The sequence below is a fragment of the Coturnix japonica genome, chromosome 16, assembly GCF_054131305.1.
Source record: "Coturnix japonica strain WE chromosome 16, WE-NBRP24, whole genome shotgun sequence".
Lineage (NCBI taxonomy): Eukaryota > Metazoa > Chordata > Aves > Galliformes > Phasianidae > Coturnix > Coturnix japonica.
Window position 1 is genome coordinate 1,104,436 of NC_140678.1, and position 20,651 is coordinate 1,125,086.

General features: G+C 50.0%; 1 protein-coding gene and 1 long non-coding RNA gene across 3 annotated transcripts; one reads left to right on the top strand and one right to left on the bottom strand.

Annotated features, from left to right (window-relative positions):
* The first annotated feature begins 5,014 nt into the window (after positions 1 to 5,014).
* LOC107325654 (uncharacterized) lies at positions 5,015 to 11,299 on the top strand. The gene is made up of 4 exons (XR_014935027.1): positions 5,015 to 5,755; positions 6,367 to 6,535; positions 7,545 to 7,665; positions 11,165 to 11,299. It is a non-coding gene; the product is annotated as an uncharacterized LOC107325654 (long non-coding RNA).
* Positions 9,888 to 19,937, bottom strand: ACER1 (alkaline ceramidase 1). 2 transcript variants are annotated; one of them, XM_085517660.1, is made up of 7 exons: positions 19,597 to 19,937; positions 17,785 to 17,888; positions 12,967 to 13,081; positions 12,501 to 12,639; positions 11,268 to 11,405; positions 10,784 to 10,921; positions 9,888 to 10,496 (listed from the first exon to the last, which is right to left on the bottom strand). In XM_085517660.1, the coding sequence occupies exons 2-7, from the start codon at positions 17,875 to 17,877 to the stop codon at positions 10,328 to 10,330; spliced, it is 792 nt and encodes a 263-aa protein (XP_085373786.1). In that variant the 5' UTR covers positions 17,878 to 17,888; positions 19,597 to 19,937; the 3' UTR covers positions 9,888 to 10,327. The 2 variants fall into 2 exon arrangements, with proteins under 2 accessions (XP_085373786.1, XP_015742248.2); XM_015886762.3 differs by lacking the exon at positions 19,597 to 19,937 and adding an exon at positions 18,011 to 18,263.
* Positions 19,938 to 20,651: the final 714 nt, after the last annotated feature.

Here is a 20,651-nt window from a genome sequence, read left to right on the forward strand (position 1 = left end):
CCCCTCAATGTCCCCTATCTGCCCCTCACATTCCTCTTTCTCCCCTTAATTTCTCTCATTTTCCCCCTTTCTCCCCATTTCTCCTCAACATTCCCTTCCTTTCTCCCCCATTTTCCCCTCACATCCTCTCATTTCCCCTCAGCATTCCCCCATTCTCCCCTCACACACCTCTTCCCCTCACCCCCATTTTCCCTCAGCTGCTCTATTTCCCCCTCACAATCCTCCATCTTCCCCTCAATTTCTCTCATTTTCCCTCAACATTCCCTTCCATTCTCCCCCATTCCCCTCATTTCTCCCTTATTTTCCCCCATTTTCCCTTCAATTTCTCTACATTCCCTCACTCTTCCATTTCCCCCTCAGCGTCTCATTCCCCCTCAGCCTCTCCCCCATCTCCCTCACGCACCTTCTCCTTCCCCCCCCATCTCCCCTCAGCCATTTCTCCCCCATTTCCCCTCACAAACCTCCTCATCCCCTTCCTCCCCCCACCCTTAACCCTCCTCCTTCCCCATCCATCCCTCCATTTCCCCTCATTCACCTTCATTCCCCCCCCTCCATTTCCCCTCCCTCTCCCGCCTTTCCCGGCTCTCCACAGCACCGCGATGGAGACCGCGGGCTGCGTGTGGGAAGAGCGTTGCCCTCGTAGCGCCCATCATCGGCGGCGAACAACCTCCAACAATATCCCGTGTTCTCTCTGCATAGAGGAACATTTGCAATGCAAATAAAGCCAGGGATTCCTTCAGAGAACGGCGTTTATCAGCCTCGGGCTCAGCTGTGTGCGAACCCCGCAGGTCACCGGCCCGGCTGCGGGCATCGTTGAACACCGCTGTTAGCTCCTATTTGCATCTGAAAAGTGGGTTTTGTTTACACCTCCGTACAACGGGTTGTTCCGAGCTTTAAATTAACCTCCAAACTCAATCGGTGACCGTTTATGAGCAAGTTTTTCTCTTAGAAACCCGCTTGGTGCTGGTTTTTGGTTGGGGGGGGTCAGCCCGTCGCTGTGAGAGAGCAGAAGAATGTTATGAGCCCGCAGCGCTGTGCGTGCTGCTCACCCGTAGCCACAGGCGGGGATTAACGGGCTCCCAAACCCTTCCAAAGAGCCACTTCAACCTCGTCAGCTTTGATAGGAGATATTAGTAAAGCAAAACGCTTCATCGCTTCAGTTCACAGCGACAAAACAAAAGGAACCCCCCCCCCAACCCCCCCTGTTTGATTCCTCTTTTAAGTGCCCGCTGCTAATTTTCCGTGTTCTGTCTGTTGCAGGCCCGAAGGACATCTCCTCGGACAGTCTCTTTTCTTTCCCCATTCAGACCCGGGCCTCTTTCTTGTGAGTTCCCATTGATATCTTTAATTGTAGACGTTATTCCCGTGCTCACGACTCTGAGGGTTCAGCCTTTTCTTTTCCAGCTCGTGGTGTCATTCATTCTCAGCCTTGGTTGGTTACAAGCCCCCAGGTTTAAAACCTTCCCTGGAAATCGTTTGAGTTATAGAAGGGACCTTTTCAACTGATCTGGTCCACCACCCTGCAAAGAACAGGGAGAATCCTTCCCACAGTGGAGCACTTGATCCCACTCTCCCTCTGTATAACCAAGTCCTAATGTAGGAGATGCTGTTTAAGACATGCAACCCCCCGAACTTTTCCTGCCGAATGAAACTTCATTAGAATCTGATTTTTATTTCAGTTCCTCCATTTAAATTCTGACATTTGTGTGCCTTTATTTTATCCAGCTTGTTGTTACCACACACACTGGATGCAGATTGCCCTCCCACTCCAGCTCGGGATGCTGCAGTTCCCCATCTATGCTGATATCTCAACTCGCTGCTCCAGCTTTCAAGGTGCTCAGTGGCCGAGGATGGGATTCAAGCATGAACTTGACCACTTCTGAGTTAGGTATGGGGAAACTCAGCTTCCACTCCGCTAGGCCAGCACCTGGCCACAAAACTGAACTACACTGAAGGAATTGGGCAGTTAAATAGCAGCCAAAGGTAGATTTGCCAGGCTCTGTAGGAGGATGTTGGGATTTCAGATGTCTGGTAGTGTTGGGGGGAAGGTGTAGCCAGCAGCCACACAGGCTTCCTCCAAGTCTCTCCTTTTGCAGGGATGTCTGAAGCTAACGAGCTGTCAGCTGAGTGCCTTCGCACCCAAGGTAGCCGTGGGCTGAGCTCCTGCTTCTTTAGATCCATTCCAGCAACTTCTGGGTTTTGCAATAAGCGTCTGCAAATCCAATTAGCTACTTTCTTTGTGGCACTGTAGTCTGGCAGAGATCTGCTGTGTTGCTGCCATCTACAGTAGGGCCAGTGCCAATGGATAAGAAACAGATCTGATTTGCATATTCAAATATGCAAATGGACCGATGACAGCTCTCCTTAATTTCTGTTTGGGCTTTTGATTGCAAAAGCGTTGCTTCAGAGATCCTAGTCTTGTGCTGAGAGGTGTGTGTTCCATCCTGCCTGGCCCTCGCTATGCCAAGGGATGGTTTTGTCCCATGAGAGCTGGAAAATGAAGTGGAAAAAATACTTTGCACTGCACCTGTCCCTCCCTTGGCCAGGTAAACACAGGAGACACCCATACTGCTTACTTGCCAGGATCCAAGCAACATCTCTCCTCTTGCAATGAGAGTAGTTTCCTGTGGGCTTAGCACCACTCTTTGAGTTGGCTGCCTCATACCATCAAGCCTTGTGGTCTATTGATATGTATGTGTGTATTATGTTTGTGTTACTACAAACACAACAGCCAACCACTTCTGTAACCTTGCCTTGCCCTTCCTGTTCTTGGAGAAACAAGTTCGCTTCGCTGTTCATTGCCATTCAGCATTGTTTTCTCATTGCTATTTTAGTTGCATCTTCCCCTTTTTCTGCTCTGAACCGAAGACCAAAAGTTCTGTGGTCAGTCTGTACTTTGAGTGGCTTGGAGAGCTGCCAGCTGTCAAGGAAGGCCCATCCCCAGCACTTAGAGTGAAACAGCGTGGAGAAACACTGATCTTGTAATGGTTGTGTGGACTTAAAGACACTGCTCTTGCATTTGAGCTGAGTTTCTCTGAGAAAACTCACTTCAGCTTCGTATCCAGATGCAATGCTGCTGAATGGAAAGACCCCTCAGTTCTCCCCTGTATCTCTAAGTCACTTTCCAGCTGCACAGAAATCCTTGTCTAATGCTGTGTGGCAATGTCTGATGAATCAAAACAGAGAACTGATGATATTTGAGGTAATAAGGGCTGGTATTTACCCTGGGTTTGCCAATAACAGTGCCATATCCTTACTTAGTGCCTCAGAAAAAGTCCTGAACCCAAAGTCAGGAGACGATTTGGTATTCAGGACATGCATTTAACACCAGGATAGTGCAGCAGAAGTCCAGATTGTTAATGGCCAAAAGCTCTGATTGCCAGAAAGACGTTCCTAACCTCAACTAGCTGCATCTGGGGAAGAAATTACAGGCAGCTTGGAAATTCTTTACTTCCCTTATTAATGAAGGACTTGGTAGGAAGAAAAAAAACCACCAAAACCACTGTAATACAATTGAGCTTAACTAAGTTCTTTTGTGCCTGAGGAAAAACTGAATTATAGCTTACTATAGGTTCTGAAAAATTCAAGTCTTTTAATGGGCAATAACCCTCTGAAACAGAAAGAAGAGGGAAAATTTTCTTAGTAAGCAGGAACACAATGAGAATTTATTTTCTGCTTTCAGTGTAGTTAGTGCTGGTGAAAAGAGCCAGATGAATAGTCACAAATACGTCATGTCCTTTGCAGATGCAACATGGGCAGCACAAGCGTCCTCAAACCGCCCCGCCAACGTGCTTCAATTCTGAATGAGGAGAACCAGCTTTCTGGGTGAGAAAGGAGTCTGTCTCTATTCAGTCCCTGACCCTTCTGCTCAAGGCTGTTGATGAAGGGGCCTCATTAGCACCAAAGGTGAGGTTGGCATTATAATGTAGCTACTGGCTGGCTGCAGGCTGAGCTGACACCTATCAGTTCATTCTGTCAGATGATGATACCTGTCGTTAGCACTCTGCAGACAGAGGTCAGGTTTGGCCAAATGATGTAAAGGGCTGAGTCAGGCCAATCTCACCAGCTGGCTGGACTGATTTGCCTGTGCCTTGTTTTGGTTGATGCCAAAGTCATTGAGGAATGCTCAGCTGTGTGCTCAGAGAGAGGCCACCTTCTGACAGAGAACTGTGACCCTGGACAGGATAACCTTTATAGCACTAAATAATACAAGATGGGGGGAGAGATAGCTTGAAAAAAAGGACGTAGCAGGATGAGATCAGCAGCAGAATCTGACCAGCATCAAAAAGCCTGTTCTGAATCATTTCCTGGATTGAAAAGAGTGTCCAAAAAAGGAGCAGGAATTACTATTTCAGATAAATATACTGTCTGCAATGCAGCCTCTTCACAACCAAGGCATTCCCAGTATCTGGAGTTTCCCAGGCCTAACATGCAACAGTCTTGTGGCCACACATTCATGCACGCCTTATTTCCAAGCATCCCAAGCTTACAGCGTGGTGCCTTTCCTCTTGGGGGCTGGTGTTTCTGCTGTTTCCAGCCCTAATCACTCAGCTTGGTGGTTTTCAGAGCAACTGGCCCTTTCCAGCCAAAGCAGGTACCCAGTTCAAACCTCCCTATAATAAGAGCAGGTTGTGAGACATCCCAGAGCAGCATTTCAGAACCTGTAACCCTCAAATTAATGTGAATTTCTGGTTTTTTGTGGCTGCTTAGTCAGCTGCTATGGTGAGAGGTTCCACCAAAACTGGGCTGTTTTGCTGGCTTTACATGAAATGAGCTTTGTGATTTCCACCTGTCTACACAGCCAATGGAGGTAGGGTTGCCACATATGTTAGTCTACGCAAACCAGCTCTAATCTAGCTATCTCAGGTATGATAGCAGGTGAGATAATCCTCCACACTACAGTGCAGGCTATGCAAACTTGCCTGTGACTCAGGGAATTTGGCTGGCAGTACCATGCTGAAATTTCTATCACTGAAACTCCACCGTTATCGCTGATATCGCTACCTGTCAGACAATGGTGCACCTGATTGCAGCAAAGTCGTACCTTGGTGCTTCTGAAATGCCTTGGTGTTTGACTTGGTTCCATTGTGGCCCAGCCAGCACAGTTTAGTGGGAGTCAGGATGGGATCTAAAACAGCACACACATGTAACAGCCAACACAGCGTGAACTAAAGGCTCTGCAGTCAGACTGTGAAGGCAGAGCTGTTACAAATTCTGTCCCTTTGTTACTCAGGCATCGGAGCTAGGCACTGTAATACATGGCCACGAGTTTATCCATTACATACATTTTATATGCCACCACTATTTTGGATTAATGAAGAATACAATCAATTCGACACATTTCATGCCATTTTGCAGTGCATGATGTAAACGTTGCAGATGCAGGCTGTTTCCTCCCATTGCCTGCGGATTTTTACATGCTATGAAATCTATTTTAAATATATGCATGAAATGTGTCACGAAACATCTGACATATGTGGAAAACATATTACTGTACCGTATGGGCAGTGTAGAAGGTCACTGATAAACAGCTTGAAAACAGCAATCATTTGCATACAGAAATATATTTGCTTATATTACGATCCCATCATAGGGGAATAGGGTCTGAGGTCTGCATGGGTCACTGGCAATGGCAGCATTGTTGGACTTGTGATGCATATCGTGATGGAAACAAATAGAAGTAGTTGGGATGATTGCTGCATGGACCTTTTCATCAGTTCCCCATAACAAGGCATTTGATGAAGTCCTGTGGAAGGTAAGGGATGGGAAACTGGAGAGCAGAGTCGTGGTTTTAATGACACTTCATCATAGTTTGGTCATAAAAAGTTACTTTTGTTCAAGGCACTTCTCTGTGCTGAGTGTCACAGAGCGGATCCTGTTCTCTCTTTCAAGCATCCACTCAGGTTGGGCTGAATAGAGTTAGTACGCATTAGGGATGGTACAGACAGGGTCAAGCCCTGCCTTTAATCTCTGTGTATGTCCTTCTGTCAAGATGATTAATGTTTTTCAGCGTTACACCACTAAATCTGTAAGTCAGATAGGACGAATGGTGATGTAGAACGAATTTAACTGGTTGCCATTTTTTGTTCTTGGCAGTGCTCTGGTGGATGTTAATGCTTGGCAGTAAACAATACAATCCCACATATATCAATTTTTGTGTTTTCACGTTCATCTTCATTGATTAATTTTGTAGATTGCTCCCAGAAAGCACTTAGTGATATATTGCAGTTTGCACTTTATTGGCATTACACAGCACTATTTCTGGCTGCTGCTCAACAAAATGAATCCTTAAGTGCAAGCGAGTGCCACTGATATCAATGGAAATACTCATATTCTTAACATTAAACGTATGTTTGTGCATTGCAGTGAACTGAGACACCTCGTCTGTCATGGAATCTGAATCAGTGCAGCTCATGAATTGGGACCCAATGCCTGAATGCTTATGGAAAGTGAATGGGAAAACATGGAGGACAGTCCTAACTGAGACCACGAGCTTCAGCGTGAAGGCAGGGAGAAGCAAATCCTTTCATCTCAGGTATTTTTATAGCAGCTGTTACTACAGAATTGAAGTTATGTGAACCACTTTATCAGAGAAATGTGAACTGCTTGTGTTTCTTCTGAAAACAGCAGTGGAAATGTGTTGCTAAGTGGAAGCAAAGCACGAGGCTTTATAGACACAGCTGAAAACATGATTTGATCTTTTAAAATCATTTTGGCCAACTGGTTTATTTGGCCGTGTAACAGCCGTGCTTCACGTTATTGAAGTACAGCTTTTACCCACAACTCCCCTGTGCTCACTGGTCAAATCTGGCCTTGATAATGTGTGCAGCCACCGTGTGAAATAACACAGAGAGATGCAGGCAGGGCACCTCGAGACTGTGAGTGCTGCAAGACTGTATTCATTGAACCAGGATTTTCAGCTGAGCAGGATCTGATCCCGTTTATCTGTCCAGAACAACCTTTAATATGTGGAGATCTGTTTGATTATGGCCCTATTTCTTCTTATATAAAAGTGGATAGCAAGGATGTAAGTAAAACAGGGAAAGAAAAGAAAGAACTCTTTTTACTAACAGTTCTGATTGGGATGTAGTAGAGCTGCCAACCTCTGAGCTGGAAATCCTGAGTCAAACCTCAGAAGCTGTGCTTAGAACTGTCAGGACAAGGATGTAGAGGTAATATTTCCTGGAGCCTCTCTCTTCCCTTCCTGAGTTTCTCAGCCCTTTGCATTCATGCTTTCCAACTTTGCACTGCTGACTTTGGAGACTAAATCCGAGAAAAGTTTAACCTGAATTAACGTTGTTTTAACACAACTCCAGAAGGGGGTTTTTTAATCACAAAGATGGCCAGGCTTCACTAAAACCCCAGCTCTTATTACATATTTTCTGTGCATCAAAACTACCACCTTCATTTCTCTTTGAGACAGTTACAAATAAAGGTCTTTTGCAAACCACACAAGGGACGCTTCAGTGAAGTAGTTTCTTCTCCTAGCATTGCTAAGAGCAAGGAACAGGTTATTATTAATTGCTTTTGCATTACTTATGCAGGTCCATGAATGCACACTGTCCTTTATGGATAATTCCCTCTGCTCTGAAGTTTCCAGCCTGCTGGCCACATCCTGCAGTGTAAATCTATAACAGCAGGAGGCAATTTGGTGCAGCAAAACAGGTAAAAGTTAATCCTTTATCCTGCAGGACTGGTGCCTTATCAACATTATTCGTTCATTTGTGTTGCAATTGCACCAAATAGACGCTGTTGTTTCACAACCTCTTTAATCTGGCATCAGTTGAAAGCAGCAGCCTCTCTGTTCTCTTCCTCATTCCTGCTCCCTCTCTTGCTTCTTTTCTTGTGGTTTAGGCAGCCACATGGCAAACCAAATCAGGAAAATGATCCGGGTTAAGGCTCATCTGGCAAAAATAAGGGAAGGAAGGGTTTAATTTTGACCATTCCTAACTCAGATCCTGAGTGTGTGGGCTTGTAGCTCTTCCTGCCCTGCCAAATTCCAGCATTACTCTGCTGAGTGCCTCTGGCTGCATGCACCCAGCATGGCACACACATGGCAAAGGTCCCTTTGCAGGGGAACTGCAGAGCTTCCCAGGGCTTTGGGGGCAGAGAAAGGACCGCTGTTACCTTTGTACCCCTGCATTGTGTTGGTGGTTTCTCCTGGTCCCTGGTTTGCTCACAGCAGAAATGTCACAACTCGTTTTGATGAGATGCTCGGTGCTGGCTGCGCCCCACACATGGGCACGCAGCTCCCTGGTGGGAGGGATGGGATGTCCCCAGCAGCTCGGGGTCCTTTTTGGAGATGCTTTGAAGAACCCCACACAGCTTTGGGGTGCAGCACCACAGTCACGTCCCGGTGTCAGGGCTGCTTGGCCCTCAGACCACAGCCCCGCTCAGCACAGGGGGCCCTGCCTCAGGCACTGCACTCCTTTTAAAGCTGCTTTGTGGGTTTCTTTTCTTTTCTCTCGCTCTCTCTCCCCCCTCCACTCCCCCTCAGGTTCCCAGGGCTGGGGATTCAGCTTTTGGCTTCATCCAGAAATCCCTGAGGGTTTCAGATCCCCACGAGGCCTCTCAATGTCTTGATCTGCTTGAATAGGCATTTTTAACGCGGCCCCGGCTGTCATCGGGGCCTGTTACAGTCACTCAACTGCAGCAACATTGTTCTCCAGGCGCCTGGGACACCTCCCTTATTACCATAGAGCACGGGGGATTTTGCTGTGGGGTTTCTCCTCATCATCTCTCAGACCTGTGACGGTCCATTCGCCCTCCTCCATATCACAGCCTCCATCCCTGCGTGGCTCCTAGCATCCCCATCCCAAAGGGCTGCTGGCTTCTGTCCATCTCCCTCGGTCCCCTCGGTGGATGATGGTGACCCCCTTTTCCTGTGCCAGGCTCCCTGGCAACGCGGCCTTTCTTTGCCAGCAGCCTCCTCCACCCCCTGACGGGGAGAGGGGCCGTGAAAGCCGCTCTGCACTTTTGAACTTGCTGCCGTCGCGCTCAGTGGCTGCGCGGGACAGCAGCAGCCGAGGGGCCGGGCCCAGCAGGGACCCGGTGCAATTGCCCAGAAGTTATTAATAGGCTGCAGAAGAATGTGATGGGCTGGGGAAGGGGTGAGGGAGAGGGGGAGAGAAGTGGGGATGGGGAGTGAAATGAGGTGATGGAGAGAGGCCGGAGTGATGGCATGCAGAGAGACAAAGAGGAGGATGGAAGAGATGGGTGAAGGCAGGCAAAAGCTCAGCTACTGTTGTTCCCATCCTGTACCATGCGTGGTGGCCATGCTGGGGGACATGGACCAGGACTGGGGGTTCAGCCCAGACATGATGCAGGTGAAATATTGCCCGGGGATCATGAGCCAAACTTGCCATCTAGTGGCTCTGGGGACCATTGCAGAGGGACCCACAGCATGACGGTGGTGGGGCTGTGTGCTGACTTCTTGCTCAGGATGAACCCCTATGGGCCACTATTTTTGCTTTACTGACAGCATCCCCAAGCCTCTGTGGTTCCCTGGAGGGACATCACCTTGCTAAGGCTGTACTTCGGGGGGCCAACTCCAGCTGCTCTGCTGGCCTATTGGTGTTCCCAGAGTCATAGAATCATAGAATCATTTGGGTTGGAAATGACCTCCAAGATTACCCAATCCAACCCATCCCACCATGCCCACTAACCATGTCCCTCACTGCCACCTCGCCATGGCTCTCAAACACCACCAGGAGAGGGACAAGGGCCACAGGGACTGAGAAGGGGTAGAACAGAACCTCTCTTGGGCTGTCATCTAAAAGGATTTCCCCCACCAGGCCATAAAGAACTTTGGCCACTGCAGGTGGCTGACAGATAATGGGGGATATGGTGCATTCAGGGGAAAGAAAAGAGCTGGGTGCTAGTCAGTGTCCATAGCTTTAATGCACAGCTCTCCTGAGCAAGACCATATACATAAATAAATAAAATTAATAATAATAATTAGAGCAGCCCCAACAAACCCATCTGTCACCAGCTTGGCTTCTGTCTTTCCAGCTGTGCTCTTGACAGCAAAAGGCGACACAGCCTGACTAATGCAGAGGACACAGAAGCAGCACTGTCCTCTCCCCTTCTCAGTGAGCATCAGCTGGAGGAGGAGACCTTCGTCTCCCTGGCATTAGCCTGGGCAGTCTCCTAAGTCTGTGGTCTCTCACCCTCCTTCACGCCCAGCACCACGAGGCCTCAGCTGCTCCCTGCCCCATCCGCCAGCCACGTTGCCCTTGTCCAGGGAGCAGGCACACAGCTGAGGTGTTCCCCGTGAAGATGCACGTGTGTGCATCACACACCCCATGCCTGAGGGGCGTAGCTGGCTTTAGCACTGCTTGTGAGGTTCCTCCAGGGCAATGTAAGGCACCACGATGGGCCAGGAGTCGCTGGGCCAATATCCTAGCTTTGGTGTGAACGCTGGCATCTCGTAGGTGACGTCAAAGTACATGACGAGTGGGAAGCAGTAGAGGAGGGACACAGCTATCAGCACGTGCCTGTCAAGGAACCAAAAAAGACACGTGGGAGGAGGGTAACACTACCAGCCCTTCTGCACCTCCTGACTGTGTGTGGAGGAGGTAAGGGATATTAAGCAGTGATTAGGATGAATTCTTGGGCTAGGGCCAGGATGAGGAGCAGCATCAATAGTGACAGAGCAAAGTGGGCACAAATGCAGCTGCTCCCTGTTCAAGTACCACATCCCTCCTGCCCTCCCTTCTCCTCTTTGGCCCTTCAGCTCTAAAACATTTAAGCCAGGCTTCCTTCCTCTCCACTAGAGACTTACCAGAAGCTGTGGAAATAAGGGAAGTTGATTGCCTGGCAGAGCCAGCAAAGCCACCTGTCACTTAACCAGCTGGTGATGGCCAGAACCCACCACAGCACCATGGCTTTGGCCATCCGGTGAACACGTTGGTCATCACACCTGGAAAACACAGAGGAGAGAGTGAAGGGAGCTGTAATGGAAGGATGGAAGGAAAGTGAGTTTGAAAGAGGGCCACGTCTGCACGTGCTAATGTGACAGGGCAAAACCTGGTAGGTTTCTGCTCAAAGATATTCATCAAGCCACAAGAACTGGAGAAGTGTGGCTCTGCAGAAGGAGTTTCTGACCTTCTGTGGGTGACAGTGATGCTACAAGATGCTAACACACCTTTGTCTTTCTCCCCAGATCTGAATGGGTTCCCCTCAACCCCACACTGGTCCCCAAGTCCCACATAAAGGAGAAGGAGCTGCAGAGACGGCAGAGATGAACCTCTCAACCTCCTCCTCACTTTTTCAGCTCGCGCCAGGTCAGGTACAGCAGGTGGAAGGCGATGCAGTTGAGCGCGTAGGCATTGATAGATGGTTTGATGAAGGACATCAAGGTGGTGATCACGGTGGTGACACCACCCAACCAGTAGAATTGCTTCCTAAGGGGATGACAGAATTGGGAGTGAGTGTCAATGCCTCCAAGGTTCATAGTGCAGCAGGTAAAGGATGGTACTGGCCGCAACCTGAGAGAGGAAGCCACGTTCCAGCACCTCCTGTCTGTTTGCATATAACTGTCCTCGGGCTCTGCAGAAGTCCTGGTAGGAAAACCAGGATATATTTGATGTTTCTCAAGAACTGCTTTGCTAAATCCCCTGTTCGGTCCAGAATAGAGCTTGGACCGCAGTTCCGAGGATGACTCGCCCACTGCCATGGCGATGCCAGAGCCAGGCATGGAGCTGTGCAGAGGGAAGGGCTGCAGAGCTGCAGTCCCAGCAGCGGGGGCAGGGCCTCGATTCGGGCTGACTGAGCAACAATAGGGATCGGAGGGGCCTTTCACATGCAAATCCCTTCCCAAGTCCCTTCCCCTCTCGCTGCCTCCCCCAGCCATGTCTCCGCTGTGAACTCGCGGTGACCTCCTCCGTGGCATGGGAGGAGCGGGATGGGAGCAGGCTGTGTTAAGGGCTGTCTTAGAGGGCTCCAGCAATCCTGCCAGGACGGGAGCATCCTCCTAGCAAAACACCGCTGAGCTCCTGTTGCTGATCTCAGTCTCTCCATCCATCCCGGTACATCCAGCCAGCCCTTATGCAAACACCCTTTGCAACATGGGGTGTTATCTTGGACTAGTTTGGCCTGTGGGAAACCCCATCCCCTGATGGCAGGGGATGTTACAAGAGTTTGACAGCATGGGTATTTCAATGTCAGTGCTCAGGAACGTGTAATTTCCCAGGGTGTGTGAAGTGCCCAGGTCCTGCACTTCCCCAGATGGTTCTCTGTTCCCCCTAAATGCTGTCAGGATCATGAGATCCTTCATGCAAAGCTTCCTGTACAGCTTTATAAGGGCAGGCGGCTCCAGGCAGCAGGAGCTCTGGACAGCCCTTTCCAGGGGTTTTGTGCCCTCCCTGTGAGGATCCAGAAGCAAGGAGTGTAGGGTCTGGCCACAAAGCAAACTGCTGAGAGCTGATTTGTGGGGTCACATAGCAGCAGCAGTTTCCCACCCCTTGCAGCCTGCAAACTCATTTCCCACTGAGCCTTACCTGCTTTTGATGCACCTGGGGAAGTGAGCCCTTGGGTACCAAACGGAATATGCCACAGCCAGTGTCCAGAGGATGGAGAGCTCATCCAAGAGTTGTCCCACGTAGCTCAGGGTCATGTGGAAGTACATGGAGAAAATACCTGCAGAGAGCAAGGACAGCTTGTGTCAGTGCAACTCTGTCCCAGGAGAAGCCTATCTGGTCTGGGAAGTAATTGGAGACATTTAGAGAAACATCATTCCTAAAGGGCTGGGCATGGATCTTGGCAGGAATGGGAGACCCAGGGCTTTACAGGACATGAAGCTCTGACCCAGAGCCAGCAGGAACCACGAGCTGCAGCTTCAGACATACATGGCTGTTCAGCTCCTCACCCCAGCTTGCCCCTTGCTTTGGCCACTACAAACCCATCTCCAAAGCTAAAGGTACCATGAATGAATGCTCTGCCGCCTGACTTGAAATTGGCACCCACCTACACAGAGGAGGAGGCCAGAGATGAAGTACATGGGCACGCTGCGCTTCTGGCAGTACTGCCGGTTCAGGTGGAGCAGGGCAGCCGAAAGGATGAAGAAGCATACATTGCTGATCTGCAAAACAAGAGGCACATTCAGTTTGTTGCATGATCTTGGGCAGGTCTCATCCCACCTTATGCCTCAGTATGTCCCCGTGTGGAGACGATACTGATCTCTGGAGCAAAGCAGCGTGTGGAGGCATTGCTCTTGGCACTGGAGAAGGGCAGAGGCGTTTCATGAGGTGTGAGGCTGGGGCTGGAAGGATGGCTACGATGTGACAACATCTGGGCTGTGTTATCTCTGAGGACAGCAAGCTCAGTGTATGCTTCTGTGACCCAAGTGTGGCGGACAGCAGCAGGACCTGCAGGACACCCACAGGTGGGGCTGGACCAAGGTGACATCCTGTGGCGTCACATGCAAAGCCACCTGCCCTAGGGAGGGAAGTACTCTGGACACCAGTAATTATATGAAGTCATGAAAGTTATCTGAACATCGCAAATGGATGCAGCAAAATAATTCATCCCTGTTTTCCAGCTCTGCACAGTTGCTGCATTGCCAGGCTTTGGTGCAACTGGGGTGTAGGGAAGAGTGTGTGGATTCAGCCTGGTGACAATGCCAGGACTTAGAGGAGCAGCAGATGCTGATGGGCAAAACATGGGAGCTGGGAAGAAGCAGAGAATCCTCTTAAGCCTGGACCTGACTGCTGGATCGGGCCCTCTCCACCCTGCAGCAAGGGAGGAAGAGAGTTTGAAGCAGTCCTCACCTCTGCAGGTGTCACCTGCTGTGCAAGCACAACAAATGGAGTATCACCAGGAAGCTCAGTGTCCCCAGGGAAAACCTCTCCTGCTCATGAAAGGTTGGGACCTGGTGGCTTGTTCCACCTGGCAGGCAGTGCAGTGGGATTTGGAAGAGCCAGGAGCGGCCATTTGCCATGCTGCCTTTTGGCCAGACACCAGCACAGCTTTGATCTCACACAACAATTCTTCTCCTTTCATATTCCAGCCAGACAGTGTCCCAGAACCCAGCTTGGAGTGTCACCCTACAGCTGCAGGCTCACCCCTCTGCATCCCCACTGTGCACCAAGTACATTGCAATGGCAAAATGTGGCCTGTGGTGTCCCATGGGATGTGAGAAGAGGCCTGCAAATCCCAGGGATGTTGTCATACCCCTGAAGCACACCCTCTCACAATGCATTGGGAAGAACCCGTCACGCTTCCAGCCCTGTCTCTGTTCCAAAATGAGAAGGGAAGTGCTGGTTCCACTGCACGCTTGAGGTCAAACTGTTTGGAAATGATCACAAAACCAAACTATGTGTTAAAGTAACCAACTGCATTGTAAGCATTTTTTTTTTCCTGTGAAATGGTTCAAGAGGCTTTTGGAAAGCAGGCAGGGATCTCAAGGAGAGAGCAAATGCTTGCAGAAGACACAGCAATGTGCAAGTGCCAGCATGTGTGTCCAAGTGAGGAAACACAGGAGTTGCACACGGGGAGGTCCGGATCCCTGCTGCAGTGGGCATTGCAACAGCACCATTAATTACATGATAGCAACATTATCACTTCATTAATTCAGCCTGAGAAGTGCAAGATCAGATATCGGCAGGGAGGGATGATCAGGAGAACCATGCCAGCAGATTGCAGTGATTCCCTGCAGAGCAGCCAGGCTCAGAGCTTGAGGCAGAACTGCTAGGGACCCACAACTGGGGGGCATACGGGGGCCTCCATCACCTGTCAGATCCCAGCCCTGCTTGTTTGGCTAGGAGAAAAATGAGGCTGGGATCAGTGACATGGCTGTAATCCTACTGCATTAACAGGATCATGGGAAAGGCCCCAGGGCTTGTGCAATGTACACTGTGCAGCTTAAAAGGAAAGGAGAGCCCTGCAGAGAGCCATCCGCTTCTCCATGCACAGCAGAGTGAGAATGGCTTCTTGGCTGGATGGATCTGGTGGGAGATGGCCCTGTCCATGGCCTGGGCTGGTTAGAATGACCTTTAAGGGCCTTCCAACCCAACTATTCTGGAATTACTGTATGATTTTCTGCAGTGGAAGGAGATTTCTCAAAGTGTTGCTGCAATGCACTCACTCCCTTAAAAACCAAAGACCCAGCTTTCACTGACAACAGAGCCTGCAGAGCCCAAGACAGAAGCAAGCATCTCCGAGGCTCTCCAGACCTGCAGAGCAAGTTCCTAACAGCCAGAAGCTGGGGCTGCCCGTCCTGCATCATGGTGTCACACCATGTTTAGAGCAGCAAGCAGCAGTGTGGCTGCACACAAACAGCAGTGTGAGGAGCATGTGAGGTGTCCCCACTGCTATGAAGCTGCTGAGCTCCAGCACGAGTATCTGGGCGTATCTGGGTGATTTACACCTGCAGCCAGGCTTATCTCCGCCGATCAATGGAGCTGTGGTTATCTGACAGTGTAAGAGCTCCTGCTGCTTAGACAGAGAGTGCTGAGGATCAGGATGTCATTACCAAGCATCCTCATCGGTTATTGCAGGAAAAGAAAAAGGGGGAATAGAATGGCGGGTCCTTGACTGATGACCCTCATGTAGCACAACACTGTTCTCCTGCAAACAGCCAGAAGACAATAAATTTCTGGGTCACTGAGTCACTATAAATAGTTAGCACTTTGTCACTGAACTGCAGTGCAATTGTGAACCTCAATGTATTAATTATTAGGGACTTAATGATACTGTTTACATTCTCTGCTCATACCCCTGGTGCTTATTACTAATAAAAAGCATCCAACCCAGGCTGGGCTGAGAGTGAGAGCGGCTGCCACAGAGCGATGCTCAGCAGCGTGTTGCTGCTGACACAGAGCTTCCAGCTGAAGTCATGGGCAGCGTTGGGAAGAAGATGCAGAAAGGATGCTCCATTAGGAAGCCCTGCTGCTTTAGGAGCCTTGGGAAGGAGCTGGCTGGGTTCCCAGCTAGTCTAAAACCCTGACAAAGCTGTGCTGAAGTCAATATCGATATAATTGTCTCCAGGCAGGGCAGTGAGATAAGGTCCATAAAGCCCAAGCAGGGAGGCAGCGATCTGAAGATCTGAATGTGGGGAACAAAGGAATGGAGAAGAGAGAGAGACCCAGGACACTGGAATCACACCTCGGATGGTGCTCTGAGCAGTGTTCCCCAGTGCTGCAGGGCTGAGAGCCAGCCTGCATGGACTGAGGGCGATGCCAGGTAGGTGATGCTCCTACTGGCTTTGGATTCCCTGTTCTGCTCTGAGCACAGTGCAGCCCTGGGGGCTGTTATCAGCTGCTCAGACAGCCGTGGTTCTTCAGGGTTTGCTCTTCCACCTCCTATGTTTTGGAGGGAAGATCACACACCAGTCCTGCTGTGGGCAGCAAGGCGAGTCTTGATCTTGGCAATTCCCTAAACAAGAATTATATCCTAAGCCATAAACTACAGGAGTGGTTTCCTCTGCTGCACAGGAAGAGATCTAAGGTTAATGTTTTATGGGGTTCAGAGGACTTTGGGACGTCAGGAGGACGGTTGTGCACCTGACCATAGCAGCTGGAGTCTGGCAGCTTGCTGCCAAGAGCTCAGACACAGGAGTGAGCTCCAGAGATACCTCTTGGTGTGATCCTGATCCACTCCAACATCATGGGTATAAATCACAGCCCTTGTAAAAAGCTGGTCTCAGCTCCAAAGACACACTGGGAAAAGACTACCTGAGTGCTGACCTCACAGCTTGGGCAAATGTTTCTCCTGGATTTAATTCTGATTTTAAAAGTCCAACTTTCAGACTTCTTGCTCTGTTTGGAAATCAGCCCCTCTCCAGCACTGCCAATGAGACTCTCAAACCCAGAGGCGTTTGGAACCTCCAGCGACATTCAGAGTGCTGCTGGGAGCATCAGTGACTTCTGCACCCCTTTGCTCTGCAGCCTGTGCTCATCCATCAGGGGCGTATCACCAGTGGACAGCACAGACCAGAAGCTGGGTGCAGGAGGGCAGCAGGACCAGCAGGTCCTTATTTCAGTGCCTGGAAGAGAAGGGAGTGCACACAGCCCGAACAACCCTCCTGCACGACCCCGACAGCTCAATTGGAGCTGTGTGACTGGAGAGGGTATTATCGTTATTAGAGGTCATTTATTAAAAACAGGAAATGCTTCTAAAAAAAAAAAAAAAGGGAAGAGATGTTTCCATGAGAAACAAGAACTCCCAGTGTTCAAAGGTAATTGCTGAAGGTTGTAAACAAGGCCTTTGGAAGGCTGTAAATGGGCTCATGCCCCTGCCAGCACTAATTGCACTGAGGCAGAGGGACGCGCTCGCAGGCAGCGGGTGTCTGCAGATGGATGTCAGTGTATGTGGGACTGGTGCTGGAAGGAGCCTGATTACAAAGGGGATCACAGGAGGTGAAACTCCTGCATCAGCTTTCCTCTGCCCGGAGTTCCGGATTCCCAACCTGCCCGACGTGGTTCATGCAAGCACTGTCTCTCATTCTGCCACTCCTGTACGTTTAGCTGGAATATATGAGCCCTGTGTGGGACTTACCCCAGTTGGCAGGCGAGCTGCAGGACTGGTATAACAGGATCTCACCAATCTGGGCTAAGGAGCACTGCCAGACTTTGCTCAGTGGGAACTCAGCCCCATGTGTGCCATGAGGATCCCCGACCCCAGCTCTACTTATGGGCAGCAAACCCCAAGGATTTACATACAGCTCCCCAAACAAACAGCCTCCAACAGCAGGAAGCTCAGAGCAGCAGGAGAGCAAACGTGGCGGCTGCCCCATCCCATCCCCTATCCCAGAGGCAGCTCTGCCCTTGGGATGTGCCCACTGACCGTGTTGTAGTACTCTGCGATGATCGGCGAGCGCACAAAGTTGTTTTCACACCAGTCGATTTCGGAGCTCTGGTAGGAGAATATGCTCGGCATGGTCAGGTTGCCTGGGCAGAAGGAGAGGAGTGGGTTAGTCATGCAGCCGTGTGCACAAATGGAATGGAGAGAAACCTGCTGCCCACCAGCCCCTTGCACACCTGCGCACACTCATGTTGCATGGCATCCTTACCCTGCTATGAAAGACTCATCCTCTTCCCAGCACGCATCGCATTGCAAACATTTCCCTCTCTCTCCCCACAATCAGAAGTCACAAATTGCCCTAAGAAATATCCTTGAGCTCTGGTCACCGCAGCCACATCCATAGCACTAACATCCCTCTTTGGGGGTCATTGCTGCTTCATGTCCCAGCCCTGCCCTTGTCACCCTGCCTTCTGCCTTTACTTCACTTTCTTTATGACTCAGATCTCGTTGCCAAGAGGACTTCCCCACACCTCATGGGCTGTGCGCTACCTTTTGGGAGTGGAGCTCTGCAGGGTTTATTGCTCATTGGCTCCGTCCTTTCTCATCGTTTTGCAGCATTCACCCCAAGGCTGGAGCTCAGTGCAAGAACCAGAGCAGACTTGGGGTGTTCCCAAAGTCCTGAGGCTGGAGCAAAGGCCTGGCATTGTGTCCCTTTGCCGGCAGTGATTCCGCTTTGAATGCAATCAGCCCAGTGAAAGGCATCCAAGCTTCACACCTCTTATCCTCAGCCTGGCCTTTGGTGGAGGAGGAACTGCATTTCTGAGCAGGATTCTAACCAAAATCCAACCTTTCCTCTTCATTTCTCTTCCCCATGCTAAAGAATCTCCTGTCCTCCATCTGCACATCATTTCTCAGCCTTCTTTGGAAAAATCAGTGTTCCGATCAACTTCTTTGTTTACAAATCCTTGAGGCTTTGGAGCTGTCCTGGAGGCTGACAGAGATGGGTGCAAAACATGGAGGTCTGGGATCACCATTCAGACCCTGAATGAAGGGGATTCTGGAGCTCCTGGGGCTGCTGTGGCTCTTTGGCACTGAGCATGCCCAAGGCACAGGAAGGAAGGGATGGAAAGCAGCGTTCCCTTTAAATCCCTTTCAGCTTTGGGTCTAGCACAGGGAAGGAAAGTTTATCTTAAAATCACTCTTTGGTTGGTTGTGTTATTATGGAGAAGCTGCTGGGTCTCTGCTTACAGCAGCTGAGTAACGCTGCTGAGCTCAGCAGCGGCCATAGGTGTGCAAGGCTGGGAAGCAACCAGTTTCCTTTGCCTCTCTTCCCAAGAAGTTCAAAGGCAGAAAGCCTGCAAATACAACACAAGCTCGTCTGCAACCTCCTGCCTCTACCAGGCAAACTGACTTGTGGATAAACCTCCACTGCTCCTTTCCAATTATAAGTTAATGACACCCTTTCTTTAATCCAGGCTAGTTCCTCCAAGCAGGTGAGACTGCATCCACGAAAGCAGCAGAAAGGAGATGCAGGCGGGTTGGGCTGTGCTCTGACTGCAATGTTGGGTTTCCATGGGCTCATGTGCAGCACAGAGACTCGCTCCTGATCCCTGGTGTTGTGCATCATGTGCTTGTAGCAACACAAGTGGTTGCATAGGAAAAGAAGTAGACCCAGGAGGTTAAAACCCATCTCGAAGTGAGCAAAGAAGCAGACCCAGGAGGGTAAATCCCATCTCCTCTCTGAGTCAAGAAGAGATGAGGGGATGTTGGAGACATCCAGCAGGAGAAGCAGAAGGGAATAGAGAAGCAGTGCCCAGCAGCTGCTTGCTTGCTGCTCATCCCAGCAGTGCTTACCTGTCTTCCCTGGGGAGAGGTGAACTGTCGAGAGAACTGCCCAGCTGCTGGAGCTCTATGGTAGCAGGTAGGGAACGGCCTCGCTCCGTCTTTAAGGACAGCTTTGGGATGAGGTGAGAGCCATGAGCACCCTCCAGGCAAAGCTCGCTGTCCCCCACAGGAAACATATTGGCTGGAGGGTTTATATCTGTGCTCCCAAATGGGCAGGGGCAGAGAGGGAGGGCAGGGAAGCGTGAGCTGGAAGGGTTGGAAGAGCAGGTAGAAATGCAGCCTGAAATCATCCGCCTGCCCCTAGGCAGGTTACCTGCGCAGGCGCACACACTGTGCTCCCAGCCCTGGTTTTCCTAAGGGAGGAACAGATCTGCACAGCCTCCTTTGGATTGCTGCTTAATAAACAGCATAACCATTTTTACTCCCCCCAAAAAATACCACGCAGCAAACTGCATTCATTTCCAGGGATTAAATTCAAGCCACTTTTCAACTTCTCCCCAATGGCTGCCATGTATTAGTAAAGATAAATCACTCTTCCTCTAGCTGTAAATTTTGTTATTTAGTGAAAGGATTGGCTGGATGGGACACCTCTGTGTGACTGCTTTGCAAACATTTTCCTCCTCAGTCCCTATCATGAAAACTGGCAGTGTTTGAACCTTTCTCAAAGACCAACACCATTTTCCTTCACGTAGGGTTGGGAGAAGAAGAACTACATTTCTTTCTTAAGGATTAAAGCTCATTATTTGGCCAGCTTGTCTTGATGGAGGCATCAGGTTCAGCATCACCAGGCAGGGTCTGACCAAAACCTGAGGTGTTCCTGCCTGTGTCCATGTCCCCATCCCCATCCCTGTTTCAGTCCCTATCTCTATCTCTGTCCTTGTACATGCAGTCCTTCAGGCTCATATTTCTTTTCATACCTCTATAAAAAGGGAGAGCCAAGCCATGCAACACTTCCCAGTGATGCCAGGGCGTACAAGAGCTCCACAAATCCACATGGATTTTGAAATGCAGAGGAAATTAATCACTGCAGCATTTCTCTTACAGCATGGTTGAGCCATGTTGCG